General features: G+C 36.5%; 1 protein-coding gene across 1 annotated transcript in view; it reads left to right on the top strand.

Moving 5' to 3' along the window:
* ANKRD26 (ankyrin repeat domain 26) overlaps positions 1 to 12371 on the top strand; it is a 67579-nt gene that overhangs the window by 37925 nt on the left and 17283 nt on the right. Inside the window, exons 18-25 of the mRNA XM_010860050.1 lie at positions 729 to 899; positions 2685 to 2718; positions 2998 to 3133; positions 4835 to 5048; positions 5752 to 5935; positions 6543 to 6680; positions 8765 to 9721; positions 11335 to 11487. Coding sequence (XP_010858352.1) covers positions 729 to 899; positions 2685 to 2718; positions 2998 to 3133; positions 4835 to 5048; positions 5752 to 5935; positions 6543 to 6680; positions 8765 to 9721; positions 11335 to 11487 — 1987 coding nt within the window. The remainder of the gene's footprint in view (positions 1 to 728; positions 900 to 2684; positions 2719 to 2997; positions 3134 to 4834; positions 5049 to 5751; positions 5936 to 6542; positions 6681 to 8764; positions 9722 to 11334; positions 11488 to 12371) is intronic.

Genomic DNA, 12371 nt, shown 5'->3' with positions numbered 1-12371 from the left:
TTCTCTTGATGCTGAGCGTGGGCTCTAGGGTGCTGGCTTCAGGAGTTGTGGCACACGGGTTTAGTTGCCCCATGGCATGTGGGATCTTCCCGGACCAGGGATCAAACCAGTGCCCCCTCATTGGCAGGCAGACTCCTAAGTACTGGACCATCAGGGAAATCCCTAAATTAAGCATTATTGTATTTAAAAGCAAAACAGAAAATATCGTAAATCTAATTATGCCTCCCATGGGTAAGAGTCACTGTGTTTAGGCAGGGAACTCTAGGTTTCCAGTGTAGCCCTTGAGGTTCTTCCCAGTGTCTTTCCAAAGATGCACCTCTCTGCTGTCTTTCATGTGTTTCGTAATTTTCCTTCCAGGTTCCCAGGAAACAGCCTAGATGCCACGTGCCTGATCTTTGTGCTCCGTATTCTAATCTCCAAGTAGAATGATTTTCTCCCTTTTTTCTTCTTTGTAACCTTCTCTCTTCACTTCTTCTGTAAAGCCTTCCTTATTTCACTGATAACTTTCATATATCAACCCTTACATATCACATCATATCATAATTGTATATCTGTCTTTGAGGCAAGAATTTGTGTTTTCTTGCATATGGTTGGTACTTAATAACTCTTTTGTGAATTAATCAATGATTTAAGATGGGTAAGTGTAGGAATTTTACAAGAATTGCTTTTTTATTCTTTATCAGTTGAATTATTAGAAAACATTGGCTTTTTTGTGGATTTTTTTAAAGTAGCGATCCTGACGTGCATAGGAAGGAAGTAAAGAAAAAGGACAATAGCAAATGGACACCAGAAGGATGTGTGACTGCACCAATATTTGAAAAGACCGATTCACTGACTGGTGGTCTGCTGCATGTTAATGATGACAGCATTTTAAGTGAAGTGGATCAGGATGATGACAGGTAATATCTACAAATTCTTTATTTCTAGAGGAAGAAATAAGCACTGAATACTTCTGGAAATGGAGCAGCATAGTATAGTGTACAGGCCAAGACAAGAGATTCCTCAACTATAGTGGACAAACACTGCTGAAAGATTAAAGTGAGGACCAGTGCCTTTGGCCAGAAATTGTTTCAGTGAATAGTCTCCTTGAAAGGTGGACTGTAGTGAATACATGTAAACAGCCCTGTAGGGAATATTTGCTGGGACAGGCAATAGAGAACTAGATGGTAACTGAAGAGAAATGTGGAGTTCAAAGGAGTTTCTTGTTTTATGTTAAGATGGGAGCTTTTAGAGTATGTATGCTGTTAGAAATGAGCCAGCAGAGGACGTGTTTATTGAGTTTAATCTTGTTTGCATTTCCAATATTAGAAAGCTTATTGATTGTATGACATTATCTTTAAAATATTACAGTAAACTAATTGTACGTAATACTTCTGTTATATATAGTTTTATGGTAAGGGCTTGTCTTTTGGTTCTGAAGTGTAATATTCCTATGTAATTGCATGTGTGGATGATTAGTTCAGTTAATTCTATCCTACATAGATTTTTAAAAATTACATAATCATGAACTTACAAACACTTAGGCTATACTGAATAGGATTTGATCATTCCTTGATGATTCTAGTTGATAGTAACATCGTGAGTAGCTATGATTTTGTAAGGTACTCTGAAACATTACATCATATCAACATCATAGTTGTTTATAGATTCTAAGGAAAAGGGAAAAACTTTGTTTATATTCAACAGAAAAAAAACTACTAACAATCTTTCACAAATTATTAATTTTGGTTTATAAAGTTCTAAATTAGAAAAACTATGCTTCCCATAGTAAGAGTGTTATTAACACGTACTGTGTGCTCAATAAGTGTGTATCAGATACATGAATGAACAGCAGAATGGTTGAATGAATGCCTACTGATAAATTTCTTTACAAAAGCAAGTGTTTAATGAAAGTAGATTTCCAGTATTGCCTACCTCTAAAGTCTTTTTATTTTTTGAGAAACATGTGTTAAGATTCAGAAATTATTATTTATAGTTACAACTGGACATGGAATAATAATATAGATTCATTTGCTATCATATTACTTAAGAAGACTTATTTAAATACTACTTTGTCAGCATATTTTCAAACCGCAGTGTTGAAGCCAGATTTCCTGAGTTTGAACTCTGGGTCTGTTGTGACCTGCTGTGTGGGCTTGGGCAACTTACTCAGCCTTTCTGTGCTCCGTTTCTTCCTATGTAGAGGACCTAATGTATTACCTACCTCCCAGAATGTCTGTGAGGATTAAAATGCCATTAAGACATATAAAGTGCTTATAATAATGCATAGCAGTTGCATAGGAAGTCCTCAGAAGGCTAATATCATGGTTATTAAAAATGGGTTTCTTTCTTATAAGGACTTAAGGAGTACTTCCCAGGTAGGTTTTATTGCTGTAAAACATAGTTCTTATTGAAAATAACAACTGCAAGAAATCCTGGTATACTGGTTCCCTTCACATAATGCAAGTAATGTTATGTTTTTCCTTTTATGTTTTTCCTTTTCTTTGATCTAAATTAAATGCTTTATTAGTATTATAAATGTAGTTTGTTTTTCCTTTAATGTTACTCTTTTTTGTTGTTTTAATGCTTTTATAAAAAACTACTTACCAATGCAAATGCAAAGATTTTATATAAAAAACAAAGTTTAGGTATTTGTATTTTTAAGTATTTAATATTAGCCTGAAAAGAATCATTTGTTTTTTTAGGCCTGCAAAGAAAACATCTAATGAAAATAACAAGGTATAGTCAAAAAGTTAACTATAAAAAATATTTTCCTAGTAAAAAACACTTTGTAAAAGGAATAGTAGCAAAATATAAAATGTTCCTTTGTTGTAGAGACATTTACTTGGACAACTTAATTTAGAAACACTATTGATAAAATTATCCTTTTGATAAAAAAAACTGTCCTTTTAAAAAGTGTGTTTTTGCTTTAATGATGAGATATTTATCACCTTTGTACAATTAGTATGTTCTGTAAATATTTTAAGGACATTATGAAATAGTATTATTTATGTGTAGGTCAAAGAACAAATTAATTCTGTGGATGACCTCGATGACTTAACTCAGTCATCTGAAACAGCTTCCGAGGATGGCGAGTTGCTTTACTATAAGAATTCCATGTTGCTAATTGAACAACTTGACACGGGGTGTAAAGGTAGGACTGCAGTGTAAATATAAATACAGTGCCTGTTTGTGTAAGGCGTAGTAGTAATCTTTGTACACCTTGTCTAGTACTGCTCTGGAGCCAGGGATGTGTTACAGTGCTGTGCATCTCAGAAGTAGGTTCTGTATTGAAAGAACATGAACGTGAGTGGATACTCTGCGCCACAGGCCTATGATCATTCTCACTCACTGTACCTTCTGTTGACTCTTCTTTCCTGTGCCTTCACCCAAGGTCAGGTTAGCATCACTTTCCTCCTGGAATAACTGAAATAATCTCAGAACTTCTTTCCCTGCCATTCTACCTCCCGGAACCTCAGTCCACACAGCAACTACAATTATTATCTATTTTTAAAAATTCAGATCTCATCCTGTTACCCCTTTGCTTGAAGCCCAACTGTTGCTTCTCTTTGCTTCATGGTTAAAGGTCACAATTGTCTAGTTTCATCTTGTTTTATTTTTTACCCTACTTTCCACATGAATTTTAGCATCAGCGTGTCAGTTTCCTAAAATGCCTGCTGGTCTTACGTTTTCATTTTCCTTCAGTTCAAAATACTTTGTTATTCTTCTTTTCATTACCTCTTTGATCCAAGGTTATTTAGATCCGTGTCATTTAGTTTCCAAATATTGAGAGTTTTCCAGAGATCCTTCTGTGCTCTTGCTTCTCATGATTTGTTAGGTGCATCCAGAGGGGCCCTGGGGCTACGGCTGATTATTTCCTGCCTTGGAGGCAAGACCTTACTGACTATCCTGTTCATTTTACTGTAAGGAGAAATTTTTCCAGCCTGGCTCATGAGAATAGATAGAATTCCTGGGTCTGAGTGAGCACCAGTTACAGGTTCCAATAGTCTTTTCAGATGGTTTCTCCCTGGTCTCAGGTGGTTTCTCCCAGATGGGCACTGTTCATTCCTCTGCTGAATACCTGAGGGGCTCCTCCTCAGATCTCCAGGGTCCTTTTTCTCTCTGTCCCACTCTCTCCTCTCCCGGTTCTGATCTGTGATCTCTGCCCACTTTGGTTTCACCAGACTGTCAGCTTCATCACCTCCTGTCAGAGAGTCTGGATGACTCAGCTTCCATTCCTTCTCCCCGTGTAGGGGCCTGGAAATTCTCCCCAGGCAGTGAGCTGGGGCGTTCCTTAGGCTAACCTGGTGTGTTTCCGGGATCATTGTCCTTCACTCCCTGAAGTCCTTTGTCATAAAATCATTGTTTAATGTATTTTGTCGGCATTGTTTTTGCTCGCTTCACTCAGGAAGGTAAATCAGTAGTTGTTCACTCTGTCTTGGTTAAAAACATATGGCAGCTGGAGACTGTCCACAAGGTTGTTCCTCCTACTCTACTTACTACTTCCTGCTCATCCTTCATTTCTCAGTGTGACATCTCTTCCCCAGGGAAATCTTTCCTGAACCCAGTCTGTGTCAAGTTCTGTTATGTGATCATAGAACTCTCTTTTCTTAGAGTATCCTTCTGAGTTCATAATTATTTTATTTATCTTTCTCTTTTATTAGACTTCAAGCTAAACAAGAGCCAGGGGAGTCTGTTTCATCTGCAGAGCTTAGAATAATGTCTTCCACATTATAGACACTTAATATTTGTTCAGTGTGTGGATGTGTGTACGTGAAAGATACAGTCCTTTATACTCAAAAATTACTCACATAAAATTTTTTTTGTTTTTATCTTTGTTTTCTTCATCATGCAGATTCTGTTAGCTTGTTGAAAATCCGAGATACGATTCTTTCGTATGAAAGATTAGTAGAACTTAAAAAAAGCCACTGTGAACTGCTTAAAGGAAAGATTAAAAAAATGGAAAGTAAGGTTCGTGGGCTACAGAAAGAGCTGTCAGAAACAAAAGAAGTGAAATCACAGTTAGAGCATCAGAAAGTGGAGTGGGAACGTGAGCTCGGCAGCTTGAGGTACTGTATATCTCGCTTTTAAAGAAATATTTGAACTATTGTTTCCTTTAATACTGCAGAGACGTAGATGTGTTATAAGGACTAACTTATCCTCTAGGATTTTACAGGGGAGAAAGTGTCACTAGTATTGTGGAGTGTGAAATTCTTGGAAATAATATGGCAGGTTCTTAACAGTGAATGCTTCTAATAACTAGTGTATGTTTCTCCAAGTCATCATTTTCATGACCATACAGAAGTCCACCATAATGGAAACCTTATTAATTATTTAGCAAATTGACTTTCGGTTGTTTTTCACTTTTCTGTATTATATTTAATACTACAAGAAATGTTTTTTCTATAAATTTATTTCTACCTTTCTAATTATTTTGAATACATTTTCTTTAATAATATCGTATTATTTGGTCAAAGTATGAGAACTTAAAAAAGGTCTTTGATCTATATTTCTAAACTATTCTTTAAGAAGTTTATATTACTTTACATTCCCACCACAGATGTATACAATAGTCATTTTTCTCAAGACAGAAAAAAAAATGTATGCAGTTTTATTCTTAACCCTCTGCATGAAAACTGTGAGAATTATTAAGTGTTTTTCATTATATTTTCCCCCATTTTACTATTTTAAACATTATGTAGAGGGAATGAAAGTTATTGTAGCAGTGACTAATCTCATGATTTTCTAAGAAGGACTGTATAAATTTTGCAGATTCACCTTAAAGCAAGAAGAAGAGCAGAGAAGAAATGCTGATATGTTGTATGAAAAAATTAGGGAGCAGTTAAGAAGAAAAGAAGACCAATATAGTAAAGAAGTTGAAATGAAACAGCAACTTGAACTCACTCTCAGAGCACTAGAAATGGAACTGAAGACTGTGAGAAATGATCTGAATCAGGTGGAGCAATCTTTGGTGAAATTTTCAAATTTCTGACACTCTTTCGTCAATATTATTTATAGTATCCCTTTAATTTAATATGTATTTTTAGGTTTAGAACAAAATTGTTATCTTAAGTATGAACTGTGACATTTAGAGCTTAAATTATTAATTTCTTGCCATTCTTGGCTTCTAACAGATGCTCTGTGTATGTTTTCTCAGTGGAGGAATGGACATAAATCAAGCTTAATCATTAACATAATGATTGGCATTTTTGATACCTTAGGCAAAGTAGTATTCTTAATTCCAATCCATGTATTAACTTTGGCTTTTTTATGTTAAAATACAGGCTAACTTGCATTGACACTGTGAAGAAACTAGTGAAGTGCTTTGTAAAGAAATTTTCCTTCACAATACTATGTCTGCTTATGTTTTTGCTCTGTGACAAATTTAGCAGGCATTTAAATTAAGATCTGAGTTATTCACATGGAAATAAAGATCCTTGTGCTTAAAAAGGCTACTTCCTTTAAACAGTTTTTTTCATTTTAAATTCTTCTCCTAAGCTTTTAACTTTTTTTTTTTTTTTTTTAATGGTATGGGCCCAAAACTTCATATAATGTCTCTCCAGGTTATAGAAGAGCGAAATGACACTCAGAAGCAGCTTTCTCGAGAACGGAATGCCAGAATCTTACAGGATGGAATTCTGGCCAATCACCTTGCCAAACAAAAGGAGATAGAAATGGCTAATAAGGAAATGAACTCTGAGGTATTTTCTGTAGTCATTTTCAAATATATGTATATGTCTCTGTGTATGTATATATTTTAAAAACCAACACTATACATCATAGAAAGTGTAGAGGATTTTGAAAGCCTATATATCTATGCTTTGAGGAGGGAAACATTTTCCATCTGTTGGATAAAGTAATATTTGTAATTCAAATCCGTTTGTCTGCTGCAGATAGGTAGTGACACACGATGGCCTCATCCAAGGAGAGGCCTTTAATATTTTCCATAGGAATTGATCTCAAAGTTTTTGCAACTATCCTGGAAAAGCCGGCACCCTGATTGTGGTTTAGGCAAGGAAGACTGTGTGTGCTCCCCCATCGACTGCGCTACCCGACCAAGTCCCTCTGCTTTGGAGTGAACGTGTCGGTCACTCCATGCCCGTCATACCTTCAGTGTCTAAATCAGAGTCCGTTCTTGGCTCCACTGTCATTTCTTTAACCAATACCCTGTCAACGACCTTTTCACATCATTTACAGGTTTTCAATTTCTAAAAACTGTGCCATCAGTTGTTAAAACACTTTTGAACACCTTGAAAATTTGTTTCTTTAGAACAAACTTATAAAAGTCCCCCCTCCCCCTCTAAAGAAAACAAACCTTTGCTATTGACAATAGATATTCTGGTTGTTGGTAGTGATGTCATTTCCTCGAAAGATCACTAGGTTAGTTTATCACCTCCCTGGTAAGGAGGAAACTATAGGCAGTTCAGAGACCACATTTTGGATGTCATTCTTCTGCTCGTGAGAAAATGAGCACTCTGCTCTGTGAGTGCCCTGTTTCAGTACAGGGAACTTTTGAAAACAGTGATAGATATGCCATAATATATATTAGTGGTGATTACTGTGTTTTTCGTTGTATTTCCCCCATCTGACTATTTTAAACATTATGAAGAGATAATGAAAGTTATTGCTGTGGCAAATAACTCATGATTTTCTAAGAAGAGCTCTCTACATTTTACCTTATTTACCATTAGTGTGTGTACCATGAGTGAAATAAGAGGCTTACTGTGTATGTTTGTACTAGAGAAATAACTGGTTTGATGTAAGAGGACTTCTAGAGTCAGAAGACCTGGCAAAAAGCCTGCAGCTTATTTATATTTTTAACTTCTTCCTTTCCAGAATTATAGCTAATGAGTTAATTGATGTTTGTAGAAGTGCTTTGGAGAAGGCAATGGTACCCACTCCAGTACTTTTGCCTGGAAAATCCCATGGACGGAGGAGCCTGGTAGGCTGTAGTCCATGGGGTCGCTAGAGTTGGACACGACTGAGCGACTTCACTTTCCCTTTTCTCTTTAATGCGTTGGAGAAGGAAATGGCAACCCACTCCAGTGTTCTTGCCTGGAGAATCCCAGGGACAGGGGAGCCTGGTGGGCTACCATCTATGGGGTTGCACAGAGTCGGACACGACTGAAGCGACTTAGCAGCAGCAGCAGTGTGTATGTGTTAATCCCAACATCCTAATTTCTTCCTTCCCATACCTCCCTTTCGCCTATGGTGACTACTGTAAGTTTGTTTTCTATGTCTGTGAAGCACTTTGTGTTTTGTAAGTAAGTTCATTTTTAGATTCCACCTGTAAGCAGTATGATATAATACTTGTCTTTGTCTGACTTACTTCACTGAGTGTGATAATGTCTAGATCCAACCTCCCTGTTGCTACAAATAGCATTTCATTCTTTTTTATGGTGTAGTAGTATTCCATTGTATAAATATACCACAGCAGATGCAATTTTTAAGTGTAGTCAGATCTATACATCTTTTGTTTAAGCCTTCCCAGGTTCGTTGTAATTCAAAGAAAAGCCTTTCCAGTTCTGAGCTTCTTGAAAAGTCTCTTGGGGTTTCTTTTTTTACTTTCACGGATTCATTGTCTTCAATTAAATTTTTGAACTTTGGGGTATTTCTGCTTGTATAAAGTCTGAGATTTGAATCGAACCTTATTTTTTCCATTTGGAGACGCACTTGGTGCAGTCTTTTCATTGTATAAACATACAGGTTAGTCTTTGATATCAGAGGAAATCATGGAATGTCACTTTATTGAGTACTAGCTAAAAGTCTTCTTTGTTTCACTTAGGTTTCTGATAGTTGTGAAGAAGCAAAAGATCTGTTGCACAAAAACCACATGCTGCAGGAGGAAATTGCCATGCTAAGACTGGAGATGGATGCAGTGAAAATTCAGAACCAGGAAAAGGAAAAGAAATATTTTGAGGACATTGAAATTGTAAAAGGGAAGAATGATGATCTTCAAAAGGCAATAAAACTGAATGAGGAAATGTTAACAAAGACTGTATCCCACTATACAGGCCAGCTTAATGCTCTGACAGCTGAGAATACAATGCTAAACTCTAAGCTGGAGAACGAAAAAGAAAGCAAACAAAGACTGGAGACGGAAGTGGAATCCTACCGTTCTAGACTGGCTGCTGCCTCACACGATCATGATCAATGTCAGACATCAAAAAGAGACCTGGAACTTGCCTTCCAGAGAGCAAGAGACGAGTGGTTACACTTGCAGGACAAAATGAAGTCCGATGCGGCTAATCTAAAAGATAATAACGAGATGCTTTCCCAGCAACTTTCTAGAGTGGAAAGTAAGTTCAATAACCTAGAAATTAAGCTGCATCACACTAGAGATTCTCTCAGAGAAAAGATTTTGATGTTAGAACGTGTCCAGAGAGACCTAAGCCAAACCGAGTGTCAAAAGCAGGAAATTGAACACATGTATCAGAACGAACAAGGCAAAGTGAATAAATATATTGGAAAGCAGGAATCCTTAGAGGAGAGATTATCTCAACTCCAGAGTGAAAACATGTTGCTCCGACAGCAACTGGACGATGCACAAAACAAAGCCGACAGTAAAGAGAAGACGGTCATCAGCATCCAAGACCAGTTTCAGCAGATCATGAGAAAACTTCATGCCGAAAGTGAGAAACAAGGTCTGATGCTGGAGGAACGAAACAAGGAGTTAGTCAAGGAATGTAATCATTTAAAAGAGAGAATGTATCAGTATGAAAATGAGAAAGCAGAAAGAGAAGTGAGTATCCAGAAGAAGAAATTCTCGGACTTCCTGAAAGAAAGTTCAAAGTGATTCTTGATTCTGGCTAAATGTTGAATCTAGTTGAATATAAAAAATACATAGGCTGTGAATCTATGGTCTCTAAACCAGCCTAAAAGCATACCTTATATCCAGCAAATGAAAATTAGACCCAAGAGATGTTTTACTTTGAGTAGAGACATCATATTGCTTTGAAATGTTAAGAGATTCAGTTCTAAATTATTAATATAGTGTTAGTAATTTACTCTTTTACTATTAGGATAATAATTTTAATCTTTATGTTACCACATTTCAGTATCATGATGAAGCAGATAAATGAAATGCTCAAACCTAAAATGAATATTTCAAAATTAAGTTTCAATTACATGGATTACCTTGACAGTCAATTCCAAGTTTCCCAGATGCTATATTTTATATATTGTACTTTGGCTTCAGTAGCTTGTCATACCATTTTGTCATATTTGTTGGTATAATTTTAATTTTATTTATATAAATTTGAATTAATTTGGGAGAATTTCAGCCTTGAATCATTTTTTCTTATGGCCTCTCAACTCTTTAAAGGCGTCTATTTGTCATTGAATCATAATTTGGGACTCAAGTGGTGAGCTTTAGCCAAACTATTCCTGATTTAATCTTCCCACTGCTATTTATGTTATTTACTTAGAGCATTTTTACAAACAATTTGCTCGTAATTCTCATTTTAAGGATCAATTAGTATCATGTGAATACAAATTTGTCCACTAAAAATGAAGGGTGGCAGGATTCATGAGCAGCAGGAATGGAGTGAGTCAGGGAGAGGGTTGTAGGGGCTGCGGTCTGGAGGCAGGTGGAGGCTAGGATATTGAGGCTCCTTGAAGGCCATGGGAGCAACCTTACTTTTTAAATTTCATTTTTCTTTTATATTGGAATATGGTTGATTTACAATTTTGTGTTAGTTTCAGATGTACAGGAAATTGATTCAGTTATACACATATCCATTCTTTTTCTGTTCCTTTTCCCAGGTAGGTGACTATAGAATATTGAGTAGAGTTCCCTGTGCTCTCCAGTAGGTCCTTACGGTTAGCCAAGGGCAAAGGTGGGGAGGGGGGATAAATTAGGAGTTTGGGATTAACATAGACACCCTACTAGATACAAAAGAGATAAGCAACAAGGGAATGGCCCCATGTTTCTGCTGAGGTAGGAATCTATTGGAAAGATCTGAGCACTGGTTGGAATATGTGAAGATCTCCAAGATCTCAAAGCTTCTAATAAAAAAGGAAAGGAAAATATTTCCACACTGTGGAATTTTCCATCACTTTTCCCACCTACACACTTGTTTCTTTCTGGACATGAGGTGGTGAAGCTCTGCAGATTTATTGGGAGGGGCAGGGCGTGGTCAGTGGGGCCACGTCCTTTGTCTCAGTAACTTAATATCAGGAAGGCTGGAGGGTGGCCCCTTCTGTGTCTGTAACCAAACTCAGTGAGGAGGAAAAAGAAGGTGAGTTGCTGTCTGTGGTGATAATTTTCAAAGTCCATATGTTGGAGTTATCTATTATTAACATAATGTAATTGTAAAGTGATTTGATAAACTCAGTGACAGAGCATCTTATTAGGCAGGTGTGAGACAACTTCAACAAGAACTGGCTGATACCCTGAAAAAGCAGTCTATGTCAGAGGCGTCACTGGAGGTCTTGTCACGTTATCGTGCCAACTTAGAAGTTGAGGCACAGGATTTAAAGAAGAAGTTAGGTCAACTCACAAATCAGGTATGTATGAAATTGAATGTGTTGACTGTGTTTTAGGACACTCACTTTCATGGACAGCTTTCTTTTCTATTTTCATTGCAAGTGATTTACTATAATTTTATTATCTTTTTAATAAAACTTGACTATCATTCTGCCATTTGCATTATATATTTTTTCTTATATTATTTACCCTTAGGAAAGTTAAGAATTGTGCAGCATTCTGCACAGAAGTTGAGAGACTGTTTCTTTGAAACAATACTTTTTGTGTGTGATAACTGTATTGCCATGATAAGGCAAGCCAGATAAAATCAGAGGATGTTTAATGGAATGTTTCAGGAAATTATCATTTCTCATCTTCACTTATGTCAATGACTGTAGAGTTATATATATATTTATTTCATGGATTTCAGAATAACTTGTGCAGAAAGGGTATTTTACAAACTAGCTGAAGTTAGGCATTGCCTTCTTTTCATTTTAGATATATTATAAAAGCCTGGAGGTACTCAGATGGTGTATAGTACGTACATCCAAATAGAGAATGAAGATTATTTAGATCCTGCCATTGGATTTTTTAAAAAAGCTATTGAAATATAATTCATGTATCATATAATTCACCCACTGAAAATGTGTAGTTCACTATCTCTTAGTGTAGAAAGGTATCACCTGTGACCAATTTTAGAGCCTTTCCATCACCCTGAAAAGGAAACCCTGCATCCCTTAGCCACCACTCATGGCCCCCCATCTCCCTCAGCCCTAGGCAAACACCAGTGTAGTATCTGTCTCAGTATTTCATTAAATGGAATCACACAGTGTGTGCTCCTTTGTGATGAGCTTTTCTCATTTGATGTCATGTTTTTGAGTTTCATCCATGTTATAGCACGTTATCAGTTCTTCTATTTCTGTTA

This window comes from Bison bison, unplaced genomic scaffold (assembly GCF_000754665.1).
Source record: "Bison bison bison isolate TAMUID 2011002044 unplaced genomic scaffold, Bison_UMD1.0 scf7180017864461, whole genome shotgun sequence".
NCBI lineage: Eukaryota > Metazoa > Chordata > Mammalia > Artiodactyla > Bovidae > Bison > Bison bison.
This window is presented reverse-complemented; position numbering and strand designations above follow the sequence as displayed.